At 35.6% G+C, this 20613-nt stretch overlaps 1 protein-coding gene across 1 annotated transcript; it reads right to left on the reverse strand.

Annotated features, from left to right (window-relative positions):
- Positions 1-6687: 6687 nt before the first annotated feature.
- Positions 6688-19557, reverse strand: TMPRSS11B (transmembrane serine protease 11B). The gene is given in 12 exon segments (XM_033856415.2): positions 6688-7030; positions 7668-7808; positions 8164-8423; positions 9950-10127; positions 10937-10975; positions 12364-12524; positions 13722-13754; positions 13756-13787; positions 13868-13983; positions 15919-15948; positions 15951-16036; positions 19550-19557. Coding segments are annotated over 12 exon segments (1248 nt in total). The 3' UTR covers positions 6688-6866.
- Between the last annotated feature and the right edge of the window lie 1056 nt (positions 19558-20613).

Here is a 20613-nt window from a genome sequence, read left to right on the forward strand (position 1 = left end):
CACCAAACGTTCATTGATAAGGTTAAATTCCACATTGGAAGAAACTACCACTTGTTGAGTAGTATTTTCAATGGAGAATATCTAGAAATATTATTGCCATACTCTTTCCTTTTTCAACTGCATACCTGTGTAAATGTCAGATTTTCTTCATGTACTTTAACCAAAACAAAAAGTTTAATAGAAAAGCAGATATGAGAATCCAGCTGTCTTCTATTAAGCTATATATTAAAGACATTTGCAAAACTATAACGCAGTGCCATTTTTCTCATATTTTTGTCTTGGAAAATCGAGCTATTTTTTAAATAAAAATTCTGTTATATTAACACGTAATGAGTTTATTATTGTTATTTTAAGTGGATTAAATATTTTAAATACTTTTCTCTTTTAACTTTTAATATGATAACTATCAGTAGTTATAGCCTATATAAGCAAAAGCTCTTTGGGGTTCTTAATAATTTTGAAGAATATAAATCGATCCTAAGAGCTCACAGTTTGAGAACCACTGCTATAGATAATTTAAGATCAAGGATATGCATCTGGCAAAGCTAACATAGTAGGCTGACTACAAGAGTGCAGACAAAAGAGTTTATAGTAGAGATAAGCACCCTCAAGCCCACAGGCCTCATGCAGCTCATTTATAAGTGCCTTTTTTTTTTAACATCTTTATTGGAGTATAATTGCTTTACAATGGTATGTTACTTTCTGCTTTATAAAAAAGTGAATCAGCTATACATAAACATTTATCCCCATATCTCCTCCCTCTTGCGTCTCCCTCCCACCCTCCCTATCCTACCCCTCTAAGTGGACACAAAGCACGGAGCTGATCTCCCTGTGCTAGGCGGCTGCTTCCCACTAACTATCTCTTTTACATTTGGTAGTGTATATGTGTCCATGACACTCTCTCACTTTGTCCCAGCTTACCCTTCCCCCTCCCCGTATCCTCGAGTCCATTCTCTAGTAGGTCTGTGTCTTTCTTCCCGTCTTGCCCCTAGGTTCTTCATGACCATTTTTTGTTTTGCTTTTTAGATTCCATATATATAGCATACGCTATTTGTTTTTCTCTTTCTGACTTACTTCACTCTATATAACAGACTCTAGGTCCATCCATCTCACTACAAATAACTCAATTTCATTTTTTATTATGGCTGAGTAATATTCCATTGTATATATGTGCCACATTTTCTTTATCCATTCATCTGTTAATGGACACTTAGGTTGCTTCCATGTCCTGGCTATTGTAAATAGAGTTGCAATGAACATTGTGGTACATGATTCTTTTTGAACTATGGTTCTCTCAGGGTATATGCCCAGTAGTGGGATTGCTGGATCGTATGGTAGTTCTATTTTTAGCTTTTTAAGGAACCTCCATACTGTTCTCATAGTGGCTATATCAATTAACATTCCCACCAACAGTGCAAGAGTGTTCCCTTTTCTCCACACCCTCTCCAGCATTTACTGTTAGTAGATTTTTTGATGATGGCCATTCTGACCAGTGTGAGAAGATATCTCATTGTAGTTTTGATTTGCATTTCTCTAATGATTAATGATGTTGAGCATTCTTTCATGTGTTTGTTGACAGTCTGTATATCTTCTTTGGAGAAATGTCTATTTAGGGTCTGTCCATTTTTGGATTGGGTTTTTTGTTTTTTTGATATTGAGCTGCATGGGCTGCTTGTAAATTTTGGACATTAATCCTTTGTCAGTTACTTCATTTGCAAATATTTTCTCCCATTCTGAGGGTTGTCTTTTCGTCTTGTTTATGGTTTCCTTTGCTGTGCAAAAGCTTTGAAGTTTCATTAGGTCCCATTTGTTTATTTTTGTTTTTATTTCCATTTCTCTAGGAGGTGGATCAAAAAGGATCTTGCTGTGATCTATATCATAGAGTGTTCTTCCTATCTTTTCCTCTAAGAGTTGGATAGTGTCTGGCCTTACATTTAGGTCTTTAATCCATTTTGAGTTTATTTTTATATATGGTGTTAGGGAGTGTTCTAATTTCATTCTTTTACATGTAGCTGTCCAGTTTTCCCAGCACCACTTATTGAAGAGGCTGTCTTTTCTCCCCTGTATATTTTTGCCTCCTTTATCAAAGATAAGGTGACCCTATGTGCATGGGTTAATCTCTGGGCTTTCTATCCTGTTCCATTGATCTATATTTCTGTTTTTGTTCTAGTACCATACTGTCTTGATTACAGTAGCTTTGTAGTATAGTCTGAAGTCCGGGAGCCTGATTCCTTCAGTTCCTTCTTTCTTTCTCAAGATTGCTTTGGCTATTCGGGGTCTTTTGTGTTTCCATACAAATTGTGAAATTTTTTGTTCTAGTTCTGTGAAAAATGCCAGTGGTAGTTTGATAAGGATTGCATTGAATCTGTAGATTGCTTTGAGTAGTAGAGTCATTTTCACAATGTTGATTCTTCCAATCCAAGAACGTGGTATATCTCTCCATCTATTTGTATCATCTTTAGTTTCTTTCATCAATGTATTATAATTTTCTGCATAGAGATCTTTTGTCTCCCTAGGTAGGTTTATTCCTAGGTATTTTATTCTTTTTGTTGCAATGGTAAATGGGAGTGTTTTCTTAATTTCACTTTCAAATTTTTCATCATTAGTGTATAGGAATGCAAGAGATTTCTGTGCATTAATTTTGTATCCTGCTACTTTACCAAATTCATTGATTAGCTCTAGTACTTTTCTGGTAGCATCTTTAGGATTCTCTACATATAGTATCATGTCATCTGCAAAGAGTGACAGCTTTACTTCTTCTTTTCCTAATTGGATTCCTTTTATTTCTTTTTCTTCTCTGATTGCTGTGGCTAAAACTTCCAAAACTATGTTGAATAATAGTGGTGAGAGTGGGCAACCTTGTCTTGTTCCTGATCTTAGTGGAAATGGTTTCACCATTGAGGACAACGTTGGCTGTGGGTTTGTCATATATGGCCTTTATTATGTTGAGGTAAGGTGCCGCTATGCCTGCTTTCTGGAGGATTTTTATCATAAATGGATGTTGAATTTTGTTAAAAGCTTTCTGTGCATCTATTGAGATGAGCATATGGTTTTTCTCCTTCAATTTGTTAATATGGTGTATCACATTGATTGATTTGCATATATTGAAGAATCCTTGCATTCCTGGGATAAACCCCACTTGATCATTGTGTATGATCCTTTTAATGTGCTGTTGGATTCTGTTTGCTAGTGTTTTGTTGAGGAATTTTGTATCTATGTTCATCAGTGATATTGGCCAGTAGTTTTCTTTCTTTGTGACATCTTTGTCTGGTTTTGGTATCAGGGTGATGGTGGCCTTGTAGAATGAGTTTGGGAGTGTTCCTCTCTCTGCTATATTTTGGAAGAGTTTAAGAAGGAAAGGTGTTACCTCTTCTCTAAATGTTTGATAGAATTCTCCTATGAAGCCATCTGGTCCTAGGCTTTTGTTTGTTGGATAATTTTTAATCACAGTTTCAATTTCAGTACTTGTGATTGGTCTGTTCATATTTTCTATTTATTCCTGGTTCAGTCTCGGAAGGTTGTGCATTTCTAAGAATTTGTCCATTTCTTCCAGGTTGTCCATTTTATTGGCATAGAGTTGCTTGTAGTAATCTCTCATGATCTTTTGTATTTCTGCAGTGTCAGTTGTTACTTCTCCTTGTTCGTTTCTAATTCTATTTTGCGTCTTCTTCCTTTTTTTCTTGGTGAGTCTGGCTAATGGTTTATCAATTTTGTTTATCTTCTCAGAGAACCAGCTTTTAGTTTTATTGATCTTTGTTATAGTTTCCTTCTTTTGTTTTTCATTTATTTCTGCTCTGATCTTTATGATTTATTTCCTTCGCTAACTTTGGGGTTTTTTTGTTCTTCTTTCTCTAATTGCTTTAGGTGTAAGGTTAGGTTGTTTATTTTAGATGTTTCTTTTTACTTAAGGTAGGATTGTTTTGCTATAAACTTCCCTCTTAGAACCACTTTTGCTGCATCCCATAGGTTTTAGGTCATTGTGTTTTCATTGTCATTTGTTTCTAGGTATTTTTTGATTTTCTCTTTGATTTCTTCAATGATCTCTTGGTTATTAAGTAGTGTATTGTTTAGCCTCCATGTGTTTGTGTTTTTTACAGATTTTTTCCTGTAATTAGTATCTAGTGTCATAGCATTGTGGTCAGAAAAGATACTTGATATGATTTCAATTTTCTTAATTTACCAAGGCTTGATTTATGACCCAAGATATGATCTATCCTGGAGAATGTTCCATGAGTACTTGAGAAGAAATTGTTTTCTGTTGTTTTCGGATGGAATGTCCTATAAATATCAATTAAGTCCATCTTGTTTAATGTATCATTTAAAGCTTGTGTTTCCTTATTTATTTTCATTTTGGATGATCTGTCCACTGGTGAAAGTGAGGTGTTACAGTGCCCTACTATGATTGTGTTACTCTTGTTTTCCCTTTTTATGGCTGTTAGTGTTTGCCTTATGTACTGAGATGCTCCTATGTTGGGTGCATAAATATTTACAGTTGTTTTATCTTCTTCTTAGATTGACCTCTTGAACATTATGTAGTGTCCTTCTTTGTCTCTTGTAATAGTCTTTGTTTTAAAGTCTATTTTGTCTGATATGAGAATTGCTACTCCAGCTTTCTTTTGATTTCCATTTGCATGGAATATTTTTTCCATCCCCTCACTTTCAGTCTGTATGTGTCTCTAGGTCTGAAGTGGATCTCTTGTAGACAGCATATATACAGGTCTTGTTTTTGTATCCATTCAGCCAGTCTATGTCTTTTGGTTGGAGCATTTAATCCATTTACATTTAAGGTAATTATCGATATGTATGTTCCTATTACCATTTTCTTAATTGTTTTGGGCTTGTTATTGTAGGTCTTTTCCTTCTCTTGTGTTTCCTGCCTAGAGAAGTTCCTTTAACATTTGTTGTAAAGCTGGTTTGGTGGTGCTGCATTCTCTTAGCTTTTGCTTGTCTGTAAATGTTTTAATTTCTCCATCAAATCTGAATGAGATCCTTGCTGGGTAGAGTAATCTTGGTTGTAGGTTTTCCCCCTTCATCACTTTAAATATGTCCTGCCACTCCCTTCTGGCTTGCAGAGTTTCTGCTGAAAGATCAGCTGTTAACCTTATGGGGATTCCCTTGTATGTTATTTGTTGTTTTTCCCTTGCTGCTTTTAATGTTTTTTCTTTGTATTTAATTTTTGATAGTTTGATTGATATGTGTCTTGGCATGGTTCTTCTTGGATTTATCCTGTATGTGACTCTCTGTGCTTCCTGGACTTGATTAACTATTTCCTTTCACATATTAGGGAAGTTTTCGACTATCTCTTCAAATATTTTCTTGGTGCTTTCTCTCTCTCTCTTCTCATTCTGGGACACTTATAATGCGAATGTTGTTGCGTTTAATGTTGTCCCAGAGGTCTCTTAGGCTGTCTTCATTTCTTTTCATTCTTTTTTCTTTATTCTGTTCCGCAGCAGTGAATTCCACCATTCTGTCTTCCAGGTCACTTATCCGTCTTCTGCCTCAGTTATTCTGCTATTGATTCCTTCTAGTGTAGTTTTCATTTCAGTTATTGTATTGTTCATCTCTGTTTGTTTGTTCTTTAATTCTTCTAGGTCTTTGTTAAACATTTCTTGCATCTTCTCGATCTTTGCCTCCATTCTTTTTCCGAGGTCCTGGATCATCTTCACTATCATTATTCTGAATTCTTTTTCTGGAAGTTTGCCTACCTCCACTTCATTTAGTTGTTTTTCTGGGGTTTTATTTTGTTCATTCATCTAGTACATAGCACTCTGCCTTTTTGTGTTGTCTATCTTTCTGTGAATATGGTTTTTGATCCACAGGCTGCAGGTTTGCAGTTCTTCTTGCTTCTGCTCTGAGTCAATAATTTATAATAAAGAGAAAATAAAAGTAATGTCACAAACAATTGAAGGAAGATAATTTTTAGTATGTTTTAGCAGTTTTTAAAATTTTAAGGTACTTGTTTTATTTTTAGGAGAGTTAAAAGGTGAATTATTTGCAGAGATTACAAAATCAGCCCTCCATACAATTTCACATGCACTATCAGGAGAGCTACTGCAATAGATGCCACACCGTCCTCTCCCCTTGAGGGCCTCACATTATTTTTGCTGCAAGAAAATGCAAACAGATGACAAAAGAAGGACATGAAGAAAATATTATATAAATAATTGTAACTTAAAAATCATTTTTAAATTCCTGACTAATTTTGGATTTAAATTCTATGAGGGAAAATTCATGTGAGGGTTACAACTTATCAGAGAGGCTGAAGAATGACTTCAAGCAAATAATTGTTTTTCTTAGTGTTCCTCACTCTGTAAATTAAGAGACTTGGTCTAACTGAACCTATGTTACCCCTTCTCCATTCCAAGATTATATGATTTTACAAGATACACAAACTATCTCAAATATAAACAAAGTGTGAATGTACATTATTTGCCTTACATATTCCAGTTTAACAAAATGAATTTATAATTTATAAAATTATAAATCTATAAATTTATGATTTATAGAATTAAAAATAATATATTTGGTAGATCCAGCATTCATGTTCTCATACTAACAAAATCTATTTTTTTAAATTCTGAAAAATAAATTAAGGTCTATTCCAAATATAAAGGTAAGATAAATCAGAACTAGGCTATGAATAAAAATATTTTGGCCTTTTTCTTTTCTTTCTGTTTACTATATTAGTTAAATAGATAAATAAATGGATAGTGTTTTAGATAAAATAAAACATTAATCAAGACCTTTATGCATTTGTATATAAGAAAATGATTGGTATACCAACAATCAAAAGAAAAAGATTTTGAAGCAATGGATAAGAATACCCTATAGTTGTCTTTTTGTTCCATTTCAAAGTTACTTCTCTTTCAGAGTGCAGTCTTGGAGGTAAGCCATCCACGATAAGCAGTCACTCAAGTATAGACACCTGGTTTATTCTTTTTCCCACATCCTTCACCCCAGCTTACTATTCCAACAAGGTGCCAGATATTCCTAGAGTTGGCATAAGCTAGTGGTCCACCAGAATCATTCTAGAATAAAAAGAGAAAAAAAATGTGTCTTGTCCTGAGACATTTCTTTCTATCTCTCCTCTGGAGTTGTCAACAGCCCCTAGGCAGTGAGACAATCCACCCTCTTTGGGCTTAGAACTGTGGGACTCTTGAATTTCTTCAAAACCCAGGGCAACTACAAACCAGAGTATATTACCTACAGCTGGACTGGAGTGGATTGGGAAGACTAGAAGCTGACTTTTTAATGAGTCCAAACTTAACTCTGGAGAAAGTGACTCAGAGGCTCCATGATGAAGCCTCTGAGGAATGCATGACATGTGCACCTGTAAAGCCTCCTGCTGCATCTCCTGATAAGAGAGACGCAAGCATTCTAGTTCTGCAGGTTGCCCAGAAAATAGGGCCAAATTTATTTTATTACCTTGTAACTATGGATTCCTAGACTGAAAACTCCATGAGAACAGGGATTGTGTTCACCACTGCATCTCCAACTTATGAGCTGGGTTCTGGTACATTAATGAGATTAATAAATGTTTGTTATGTGGATTGAAATAAGAAGCTACTCTGTGAAAATCATTAAGACAAAAAAAATTATGGTGATAAAAACTTCCATTGAATTAGTACTTGAGAAAAAATGATTTGATAATGTATCTAGAAGTATTTGACAGGCATCAGCTTCTCCTGACATAAATCCAGCACACAGCATTGTATCAGTTGCCAAGCCAGACAATGCATGTGGAGCATTGCAAACTATGTTATCAGTAATCTTCAAAAAAGCCTGCTGAAGTATCACTGGAAGAGAACCTAAGGGCAATAAATTCTGCATATCATGGAGATCTAAACCTTGTTTTTTGAGACAAAGAACGTCTATGGAATAAAGCAGATTCTCTTGGTCACCAAGAGCCAGACCAGTCCCAGGCTAGATTGCTTTCTTTCTAATGTTTATTAGAGCTGGCTGCCTCACACATAAATTCCAAAATTTCCAATTCTTATTCCCAGAGATATTTCAGAAATTGAAGACAACACCATGCCTTTGGTCCCATCACTTGGTTTTCTTGTTAGTGTATTTGTGGACTGGTTAATTGTGTGAAAGAATGATTGATTGATTGATTAAATAATTATTCTTATGAAGCTATTACATATTTACAGAAAAACTTACCATTTATATAAAGTGTTCCCCATTCTGTAACTACAACACTGTCATTTTCTGAGAGCTTCATTTTGGCTTCAGAAAAACAAATCCTATGAATGTACTTTGTAAAAGAGACTTCTTCAGCAAGCTGCACAAGGGCAATATCATCATGAACCCCAGCTCTGCTATAATTTTCATGAAAAAGAATGTTTTGGACTTTCTGTGTCATATATAGTTTATTTACTATAGTTACAAAGTTGACAGTCCAATCTTCTGAATTATTTTTCCTGGAGGACACAATTTAATTAAAATACACTCAGTTTGGGGGCCAAAACGGTATTCACAGTGATTATCTTATCACTTTAAGGTGTGAGTTTCCCAAACAACACTATAAAGCACTTAAATTCTTATTTTTAAAATGTCTTTGATGTGGGGATGTCATAAATGCTACAGACACATAAAAATAATGCTAAGGACTATTACAGCTGTCAGCCTTCTTCAAATCCTCCTAACTAGAGTCACTGATGTCTCCTGCTAGTTCAGCCCCATCTGGTTTCTATGCATTTGAGTTGGGTAGGAATCATGTAAGCAGTCTCAGTGGATGGAGTCCAGAATCACTCATACTGCCATATACCCTGGGCTCCAGGAGCCTGTGGCAGGCTCTGGGCATCCGTCTGCATACATAAACAATTGCAATTTGTTCTCACCCAATCACCCCATTATGTTTACCAAGTCAATGCATCTTGGCTTCTAATTTAGATTTTTCTGACCAGTTTCTCCACTTCCCCTGAGATTCTTTCTCAGTTTAGGCCCTAAGATCCTATTTAACTATTGTCACTTCCTCAAAATGTCAGGTGCCTTTTTTTTTTTTAAGGTTTCAAGACCTTCATGTAACTGTGACCCTCTTCAGTCCTTCTCTCCTTCTGAAATCTTCAGTGACTCCACACATTCATTAGCTGTGTTTCTCCAGTAAGTAAGCATCTTGTCATTTAGAGGTGTCCCCAATGAATAAAACTACATTTTCTAAGCATATTTTCTAATGTTTCCTTTTACAAATCTTCTCTACTTCAAATAGTTCTTTCTGTTTGCTGTCCATAGAATACAACTTGTGTTGCTCCATCTCAACACATTTGAAGAAGGCTATTTTTCCAACTCAAAATGCATATTATTTTTTTCTGATCTACCTACCCCAGTCAATCAAAGCTTATATCTTTAGAGTCTAGATCAAATCTTACAACTGAATACCTCAGCTAGATTGTGTTCTCTTTCTTCACCAAGTTTCCATAGCACGTGCTATCTGTGTTGTACATGTGACACTTACTACACTGTGCTGCCTTATACCTTTAATATATCACGTTTAAATTTCTTCAACTAGATTGTAAACCCCCAGAGGGCAAGACAAATAAGCACTCTGTAACTGGAGTCAGACATACCCAAGTTCACACTCAGTTTCTTTTATTTAAGAGCTGTATGATCTTGGTCAAGTTACATCACCATTTCTAAACCCTAGTTTCCTCATCTTTAAATAGGTTAAAGGATACCTTTCATATGGAATTATTGTTATGATTAAATAAAATGATGTAAGTAAAGTACTTAACATCAGGCCAAAGCCCCTATTTGGAAAATGTTAATTGCTTCCATTCATTTTTCCCTTAGTTGCCCAATTTAAATGTCTTTGCTGCCCTTCAATTATGTAAGTGGTTGTAAATTTCATATGGTCTTGGCAGAACCTCACACATTTAGGTTAACCCCACAGACCTCCCAAATAGGCCTGCAACCAGAATCCTGCATTTAGTCAGACTTTCAAACTTACTTAGCAAAGCAGTGAGCTGCAGATAGGAGCCACCTACTGCTGATCAGAGAAACACCACAGTGGTGTTGGCCTTTCCACTGCATGCTTGCCTGCCATGGCCAGGCCCCCGTCAAGGCATTTTCCCCATTCACAATTCGGTTGCCTGCTGTGATACTATTGGTCAGTCGTCCCCCACAACCTGAAGAAAGGATTTATTTATATAAGAGCATGTATCTTTCATTATATTTTTTAAGAAATATATTTTCAAACATTATTTGAAACCCTTCAATGATTGTCCAGCATCTCCTAATCAGTGTTGTTTCTTTCCTGGAATGTACCCTTATCATGATAGCCCATTCCATCCTTGTTTGGGTGACTTTTACTTTTCCTCTTTTCCAGTTTCAAGCATTTTTCAACTACTGATTTTTGTTGTATCTATCTGTTATAACTCTAGTCTCCCCAAGTAGATTGCATAATTCTTGAAGGTGGAGACTTTGCTTCATTAAGGTCTGTATCTTGCATAGCATATGCAATGCTGTCTGTAAAGCCCCATGTAGACAACAGATACTCCATAAATATCCACTGAACGAATGAATACATGTATGTATCACACTGTAGGCCTCATGATACTCTAAAGAGAATTTGCTTAAAAGGTACAGAACTATTATTTACCTTATAATAAATATATTTGGTATAGCCTAGTTTTGCATTTTCTTATTATCCTAAGTTGTTCTTTCTTCCTTCACTTTTTTTTAAAAACTAATTCAGACATGATATTCTTCATGATTCCATTCTTTGGAAACAGTTCTCATTTCACCCTTTTGGACAACCCATTATAAATGGTCAGTGTTTTTCAAAAAGAAATGCCAGATAGATATGTGGTATATCCAATAATTTTGAAAAACTACTATAGATTTCCAACATTAAGTACTTCTAGATCCTTTTTAGCAAAATAATGGGGAACTATCTGTGAATGTGTTAAATTTATAATAAAGTTTCTAAACTTACAGTTATTGGTAAGCATTTCAGCATTAGCCTTGCTGATTTCTGAAATTAAAATAAAAACATAAGGTTGATAAAATATCACCAAGCAATTCTCTTCAGCCCGAGGACTAAATTTCCTAACCCAATTACTCCCAACATTTAACTATTCAGACTAGTTCATGTATTGTCTATCAACCTCTCTCACTTCTACTTGTTATATTTTGGCCATCTCTCCGCATCTCTACCAGGTAGTATAGGAAAAGGGAAAAGGAAATAAAAAAGCAAAGCTCTCAGTTTTATGATGGTTGAAGTAAAATATTTAGTGAAGTAAGAAGCTGACACTCTTACTAAAAACGGCACTGGGCATAATCTTTGGATTTTTTTTTTCCCTATGATAATTCTCATTACTCTGAAATGTAGTTATCTATATTTTAAAGAAAAAAACCCAATTCAAATTACATTTCATTAGACCTATCCTGCTCTTTAGAAGTCATCTCATTACTAAGACTGAATTATGAAATTTTGAGAATTTAACTTAAATTCAAGTCTCTTTTCTATTGGGAATAGGCTTTAGAGAGAAAGAGAAGAGAGAACTAAAAAAAGACACATCAGAAAGTGCTGACTCTGAATCCCTGGGATACAGAGGGGCAGTAACTTGTACAGCCTTCTTTCCCAATGACTACCCACAAAGGAATCGTATCGCTCCTTTCAGAACCTCTACCTCAAACTCACTTCTCATGAGTGGCCCATTGGTGACAGGGACTATGTTCTGAGGCAAAAGAGCTGTAACTGGCAGCTGGCAGCCATCAGAGCTTCTGGATCAACTGTCAGTCTGGAGGAAGCACAAAACTGGGCTCTGGAAACACAAGCTTATCACCTAATAGACCTTTTAACAATGCAATTTAACGTTTGAAGAACTTCGTAGGACCTTTGAATGTTTACAAACTTTACTTTCTGTACTGGGGCAAAATCCTATCATTTTCTTCCCTTGTTTTCTAGGGAATTATTTCAGACAGATTTTATCTTTAATAGTATTACTTCCATTCTTCCACAAGAAACAATGAGAACCCCCGTCCTCAACTTCACACTGACTTCTGCAGTCTTCACGCTTAATGATCAAGAAAACCCTGTCTGTTTCCTATAATGAGTTCCTGACAAAAGTAGAAGTAGGAAGGAATAATGCTTCAATTATTATTTTTGACCCCCTTTCCATCCATTACAGCCAACCCTTCCAAACTCACAAGCATACCTGTAGCTTAACACTTATTTCTGTCACTGTGCAGACAGATTCTATAGCACTGCCTTCTCCACTACCACCTCAATGGTAGGAGTGCCACAGTTGGGAAGACTAGTTTTTCCTAAGCAAATTCCTGAAACTCTTGGTTCATTTTTTTTTCCAGTACTTTTTTTAATACTCTAGATAGTTAAGTAGTAGAAAATAAGTGAAATACCTATAAGTTTGATGGAAGTGGGAACTGCATTCCAAGATGCCATGTTGTCCTTCAACATCAGATGTAAGATAGCCTTAATTTTAGTCCTCATGCTATTCTTTTTTGCTGGAGGAAACTTGAATGTCAACTGTAACTGTACACTTGAACCATTGGGATAAGAACTAGAAGGAATAGAAATGTTCTAGTGTGTTGTTTCTTGATTTTTTAGATGTTTCATGAACACATTGGATTTGCCACATTTTAATTATTGTATTGCCTTCACATACATATTAAAAAAATACACAGATATTGTCCCAGTATAAATAAAGTGCAATGGTCCCTAAAAATTTAACTGGTTAAGAGGTATTGTTCATGAAAGAGGATATGAACCACAAACTAGAAATCAGAATATTTCAAACACATTTGAGAAACTGAGTACTGACCAACAAATAATTGACTTGAGATTTTATAATAATACAGTAAAAACAAAAGTGTTCTTGTACAGATATTTTCTAATAACTTAATTTTAGAGAAAGAGATAAATGAGAACTTAAATGCAGGGCCAGGAAGCATTCAAAAGATATTGTCTGTAGGTAAGTAGATTGGTTGGTTGGTTGGTTGGCTAGCTGGATTTTTTGTTTTGTTTTGTTTGGAGAGTTCAGACTTCCCCAGAATAGATATTGGCAGTTACCAAATTACAGCTGTCTCTTCTTTTATCACTCATCCCCTATGCCCTGTGATACCTGTCTCCCTGCAGCCCTCACCACTACCACTATCAAGCACACTTACAATACATATTTAGACAAATGTTATCTCAAAAGATTCACTTTTGTTCACAGGCATTACAGTGATGGTAATTATTAAAGAGACCAAAAGAGGATTATTTTAGGAAAGATATGGCCAGATGGGTATGGATGGGAGAAGAGGTGGCTAGTATATAGGTAGCAAAACAATCAGATCAGACTCCTTGTTTTGCATAGTTACAGTTATCTTTTATCATAGAAATCAGTTAGGACTGACTGCCACCAAAAACCTTACAATTCTCCTTCAAGTACAGAGATTAAAGATATGTACAGAACACTTCCTACACTGAATAAAAATTTGTTAAATACAGTGATACTTTAATTTATGGGGAGCTCTTTATCCCTTCCCTCCCTCCCTCCCTTCCTCCCTTCTTTCCTTCCTCCCTTCCTTCCTTCCTTCTTCCCTTCTTTCCTCCCTTCCTTCTCTTTTGCTCCCTCTATCTCTCTTTCTGTTTCTTGCTGTTGTTGTTATTTAAAACTGGAGCTGATATGACATATTACCTACTTCTCATTCCATAAGATCTTTCTTTTTAATTATTTTTTATTCCATAAGATCTTGAATGAATTTGTACCTACAGAAGTTTGATGACTTGAGAGTTGATATACTCTGTATACACCAGAATTTTGAAATGCATCAGACATCTGTCAAGAGAAAAAAACAAAGCCACCACATGTTTCAATCAAATTTATAGTAAAATTATTAAGATAAATCTCTGACTTACCTTAGTCTCAATATATTTTCTCAGATCTGTGCTGACTTGTGAAACTGCTTTTTCACAATTATCATTGTATATGACTCCAGAAATATGAAAATCACCTTGGTAATAGTAAGTCTTTCCTGTGAAATAAAGAAATACTTAGAAAATTTTAAAATAGGAAGTGACCTCAAGTCCCTCCATATCTTTATCTCAAAATTAATATTCAATGGATATACTCAGACAGGGAAATTAATTTACTACCACTTGAATGAGAGATTCCCCTAGCTTTCATCCAACTCTAATTACTGTCAGTATTAACAAAGATTGTGTTAGCTACTAAGCCAGAATCCTAGAGTAAACCCATCTTCCAAAATGACTTCAAACAACCTTTACAACAGAGTTTGAGTGTCTATTTTTACTTCAAGAAGCCCAGTTCAACTAATTTAACTTCAGGAAATATAAGCTCGTCCAGCCTTATATCTGAAATTGCAGATAGTTAATCATATAGAGAAATTCAAGAGTAAATTCTCATCCACACACTTCCTGCTCAAGCCAGGATGCCTGCAGTTCTCCCTTTTGCATCACTCCTTTCCACTAAGTCACTGTTTCCCCAGAAGAAGAAACAATGTTAAATGCAAACTATATTTTGGAAGGATAGCTAATTAAGCTACTGGTCCTCACTAACATGCTGACAGGGCTTCTTTACGAGGGTTTGATTTGGAAAACTCAAGAGCACTATATATAAGGAAATTTTGTGAATAAAGTTATTTTATTTTATTTATTATTATTTTTTTTTTTTTGCGGTACGTGGGGCTCTCACTGTTGTGGCCTCTCGCGTTGTGGAGCACAGGCTCCGGATGTGCAGGCTCAGTGGCCATGGCTCACGGGCCTGGCTGCTCCGCGGCATGTGGGATCTTCCCGGACTGGGGCAGAACCGGTGTCCCCTGCATCGGCAGGCGGACTCTCAACCACTGCGCCACCAGGGAAGCCCCAATAAAGTTATTTTTTAATGAGTAGAGCCAAGAAGAGGATAGAAAGATTCAGACTACAGAGAGTTCGTGGGTAGACATGGCAGGCAAGAGACTGAACAACCACTATGCTTCTGAAGGATAAGTTTTTAAATTTGAAACTAAGATGGTTGGGGAGAAGCAAAGGAGAAGAGGTTAGTTTGGAAGAGAACTGGAATTTTCATTGAATCAAGCAAAATGTATCCACACTGCATTATTGTATAGGATGATATATTTCAGAGGAGTAAAACAGAAAAATCATGATAAAGTCAATAGAATAATATACTTAAAGTATTAAGATGTGGATTTGTGCTCAGCTATGCCACTGAAAAGCCTGTGATATCTAGGAAGTCACTTGACTTTACTGAGCCTCAGTTTCTTGCATATGAGAATAAGGATGATAGTAAAACCTGCCCTCCCAGGCTCAAAGGATTAGTATGAGGATCAATCAGAATAATGGATATCAAATTTCTTTAAAAACATTAAATTGTTACACAGATTTAAGGGTTTACTTTTCTGAAAGGTAAAAATAAGCTGGAAAAACATGCTTTTCTGGATGTAGGGTTATTAAAAATAAGATCAAGTTAGTATGAGCATTCAGCCATTTAACCACTCTTGACTATCCACTATTAGAAGAGTCATTAGTGGATTATCCATTGCTGCTTATCAATTATATCTTAACAACCAATATCGGAAATGAGCCAAGAAGAGTAGGGATCTCCAAAGTTTGAGGTATATTTACTAAAAGATGTACAACTTAACTACAAACCTACTATATAAGCACTTTTATTGACAATGAATATTGGCATCAAAGTATTGAGCATTTCATTCTTGCCCATACTCCCATAACTGTTGATATGACTTATAGACTGGATCAAAGAGGCATCTGATTCCAAAATACTATAAACTTTGGTGTCAAATAATATAAAGTTATTATTTTGAAATAAAATAGTAAGTAGATGAGAAAGTTTCCATAAAGAAATTTAATATTCCTGTTGTTTCTTGTCAATTTCTAAGAGTTAAAAGAGATTTAGTAGTAAGGGTGAAAATTGAAGTGTCAATACTGACCAACTGCCAGAAAATGGACAATGAGACCAAAGTTACTGCCAAGATTGTCATCACTCCAAGAAAAATAAGGATTGTCATCCACAGTGGCCAAGATCTTCTCTGGGAAGATATGTTGTACCTACGATAGGAGGAAAGTGGCTCAAATCAGATGATAAATATTCTAAATCTGTCTCTCTGCCAACGCATACAACACAATCTATAACTTATGCATCAGGTCTTTATATTAGCTTAAAACATAGACGCCTCAAATGTGTCAAAGAGGATAGACCCTAATGCTCATTCATTTAACAAATCATCCTGAAGTACTATGTTAGCTGCTAGGGATACAACCGTGAGCAAAATAGCATGGTTTGTGTACTCATGTTTATGAGGAGAAATTAATTTGCTTTTTTTATTTATCCAAAGAAAGTTACAAAACATTACATGTGATCTGATTTTATCTTTGCAAACTATAGCCACATCATCTACATGGACATATATAGATTTATAAACACATATATAACATCATTTTTATGTTTAATTAAATGTGTAAGAAAACATGATGTCAATTGCAACTTTCCCATGTTATAAGATTATGGGTAGACTTTTTTCTTTTTGTTTACTTTTTCTTTAACTATACTTCCTAATGTTTTGACAATAAACAAGGATTATTTGTATAACATAATTTAACAGATAAGTTTCATCACCAAAACCAATCAATTAGATTAAAAATAATCAGAAAATATTGTGACTTGGCATCATACAGATAGAGTGGTCTAGGGTTAGAGTTAGGTCATATGACCACCCTTAGTCTAATTTTTATAAGGTTTGGACATTAGTTATTCTTCATATCTTGAAAGACATGATGTCATGAAATAGTCCATTTGGACAAAGAGCTGTAACACACACACACAAATCTGATTTCAAGTTTCAAAATAGCCTCAACTAGCTCTTCAATCTCTTCAATCTCTGCATTATCCTAAATAAAACTTACAAAACAGAAGAGTTTGTAAGCAGTGGATATATTTGGCAAATTAGATATTTCCTATGAGCAGGAGAACATTTTTGTTCTTATCATTCCAGGACTAATTAACTTTTAGGTAGAGAAGATCCTTTAAAAATGAGTGATAAGGGGCTTCCCTGGTGGCGCAGTGGTTGAGAGTCCGCCTGCCAATGCAGGGGACGCGGGTTCGTGCCCCGGTCCGGGAAGATCCCACATGCTGCGGAGCGGCTGGGCCCGTGAGTCATGGCCGCTGAGCCTGTGTGTCCGGAGCCTGTGAAAAAAAAAAAAAAAAAAAAAATGAGTAATAAGTACCTATGCCACACCTGTGCAACTCCACCCAGTCTTATTCCTCTCTGTTCTGTTCTCAGTTCTTAATCCTACTCTTCCTTCTATCTTTTGATGACTTGTTAATTAATGTTTCCCTGAGCCAACATTGTCAAAGGTCTTCAAAGAAACTCCCCACATTCCATGTATGCTTTTATACTGGAATTCATTTGTTTAATCTCATCATCTTATACTAGATAAATCACATTTTAAAAGGAGTATACAATTAAAGTAAATAATAACAATATTTATAACCTTATTAATATCTGATCATATGTGTCTTCTAATGAGTAGAAAAATTTACTGTGATAGTGAATTCTCAAATTTGTTTTGGATTAGCTGGTTGTAACTTAGCCTGGTAGCTTAGTCTTTCTGAGACATGAATATTAGTTTGAGGGACTCAAACACTATGTAGCCTAAATTATGTACATAGTACAGAAAGTAGCTGAGATGGTTTCTATACAAATAATCACTATATTACAGTTTATAAAATGCCTTTCTTGGAAGACCCCTTTTAGATGTTCTTGAAAGTTCTAAAGAATACATATTGTTGACTATAGCACTGATATTGTTTTTTCCCCTTCATTGTGAATTTCTTCCTGTCAAAAACAATTAAGGAGATTTTTTATATCTAAAAGATCACAAGAGTTTATGATTTATTCAATTTCTCCTCTAGTAAATAGGATGTATGGACTCTAAAAATTATTATTTTTTAATAATAGCTGAAATTGTTAAAATCATGTTCTAAATATCCAAAAAAGTCCATTCACGAAACAATTTACTCTCTCATCTATCAAAAAAATTTTGGGCCATAATTTTTTTTTTTTTTTTTTTTTTTTTTATGGTACGCGGGCCTCTCACTGTTGTGGCCTCTCCCGTTGCGGAGCACAGGCTCCTGACGTGCAGGCTCAGCGGCCATGGCTCAGGGGCCCAGCCGCTCCGCGGCATGTGGGATCTTCCCAGACCGGGCACGAACCCGTATCCCCTGCATTGGCAGGCGGACTCTCAACCACTGCGCCGCCAGGGAAGCCCCATAATATTTTTTAAAGGTAGGAATTTGAGTCCTTGGATGAACCCCTCTTTTAACAAAGAGAATAGGTTAAAAATTAATCTTCAATGAATTTAACCAACTCCATATGCTTAACTAAACTATACCTGACTCACTTTTGGATTTAATTTACTTCAAAGAAGGGCTCATTGTTATTCTGGTATAATCAACCATTCACCTTAATCAAATTACAATAATGTTAAAAAATGATGGTAACTACATTATTCACAATTTTTTTTTTTTTTCAGTACGCGGGCCTCTCACTGTTGTGGCCTCTCCCGTTGCGGAGCACAGGCTCCGGACGCGCAGGCCCAGCGGCCGTGGCTCGCGGGCCCAGCCGCTCCGCGGCATGTGGGATCTTCCCGGACCAGGGCACGAACCCGTGTCCCCTGCATCGGCAGGCGGACTTTCAACCACTGCGCCACCAGGGAAGCCCCACAATTTTAAAACATCAATCTCACTGTAATTTATCTCCTACAGCCCATACCAGGTATCATTTCCTAGATTAGACTTCCCTATAGCCACATTCTGATACTGCATTAGCAGTTAAACTGCAAAGTATTACAAACAGTAGTTTTAATTTATTAAAACTTCATTTCCAACCATTTGAATTGGATTAACCTGATTTCTGTTATACAGTGAAAAGTGTTAAAAAAAATTCCAAAACAAAATTCCTCAAATTCTGTAAAGATAAACCTTTTTTTTTTTTCATAGAGGACTTTAAATTATTAGGGAGAGGCTTGTGAATAAGGAACAAAGAAACTAATGATCAAATGAAGCAAATGGCCTCCACCACCAACTTTCTTCTGGAACTCGAGGAAAGCCAAGAGTCGGTGGAAAGGAACTCACTTGAAAATCTATTAAGTTTTGTGGGCCCACTGCAGTTTGTCAAGTGCTAATTTAGGATCTGTGTTGTAAAGTACATTATTCTAAAAATCTATAATGGCATTCAGGTTTTTAAATTATTTCTAAAAATCATTCAAGCTAGAAAATATGGTTTTAATTACACTATTAGAGAACAAAAATGGTAGTATTCTTATGAGTGATTATTTTTAAAAAGTAAACAAAATTTTGCTGAACTTTGATTATTCTTTTTCCAAATTTCTGAAACTTTCCCAGAGACTTTACAGGGCCTCTAGACCTCAGAAATAATAGCATGGGTCCAGAAATAAAAATCTAAATTATAAAAAGCAACCAATTAACAAAAAACTAGAAAATACTCTGTAGCAACCTGTTAGCTTTTATAGACTTAATCTCCCAAATAAAATCCCATTTACCTGAACATAATGTTCTGATTGTGGTGGTGATGTCAGGGACAAGGGTAGTGGTTGATGATGGCAATGATGATAGTGGTAATAAAAATAAGGGCCTTCTGGTGTAGCTTTTAAGATGATCAGTGTTTCACGGGTTTATGTGCTACATCCAGTGTTGGTTGGTTTGTTTTTATGGGCTGGCTGAAATATAGAGAACAAATAAGATGAAACTTGTCCAATTAGTGTTAATGACTGTCGTATTTCTATGGTTTCAAGATAGGAGTCATCCAGGGGGTGACAAACTTCCTTGACTTGGCTATTTAGAAAAAGTAATAGCCTAGTCTTGGACTAGTCACTTAAAATGCACACCCAAGAAACAGCTTTGTGGTAAATCAGGATAATCCTAACTCTTGTGTTTGACCAATTCCGTCATTCTGGCTTCTTCCTCAACTGAAACCATCTGTAACTATGTAGAAGTTTCTGACAAAAGACTTTCCACAAAGTACCGATTTTAACATAACTAATATTGCCATCATTTTGATATAATGAAATTCTATTTAATTGCAGTTTATATTTTCATTTCCCTAATTACCAGTGAGAATGATCATTGTGATCATTATTTTACATATTTCACTTTTCAGCCATGCTGCAACCCCAATTTTTGTGTTCTGACTCTTAAAGCCAGTGAGACTGTGGCTTTCTGCTTAACTTTTTAGCTCCTCTACATCACCTGGACTGGCCAGTGCCCTCTGGCAAGAAACCATATGTATGTAAACCTTACCCAGTCCCTTCCCTTCATGAATTGACTCTGAGACAGTTTTTATCAGTTTTTTGTCACTCTGTACTGCCTTCATATGGTTTTTATATTTTTTCCAAAGTTTATAGCTATTAACTCTAGAAGGGCTTGATATAAGAAATTTCACCATTGCTGGAAGTGGAACTAGTTATTGGTAACTTTTAAAAAACAGAATTTCTTAATTTTAGTTTAAAATTTGTCAATATTTCCTTTCAAGGTTAGTATTTTATGTGTATATATGTGTAGTTTGTTGAAGAATTCCTTGCCTTTTATAAAGATATACCTGTATGTT

The sequence above is a fragment of the Tursiops truncatus genome, chromosome 5 (genome assembly GCF_011762595.2).
Source record: "Tursiops truncatus isolate mTurTru1 chromosome 5, mTurTru1.mat.Y, whole genome shotgun sequence".
In the NCBI taxonomy this organism is placed as follows: domain Eukaryota; kingdom Metazoa; phylum Chordata; class Mammalia; order Artiodactyla; family Delphinidae; genus Tursiops; species Tursiops truncatus.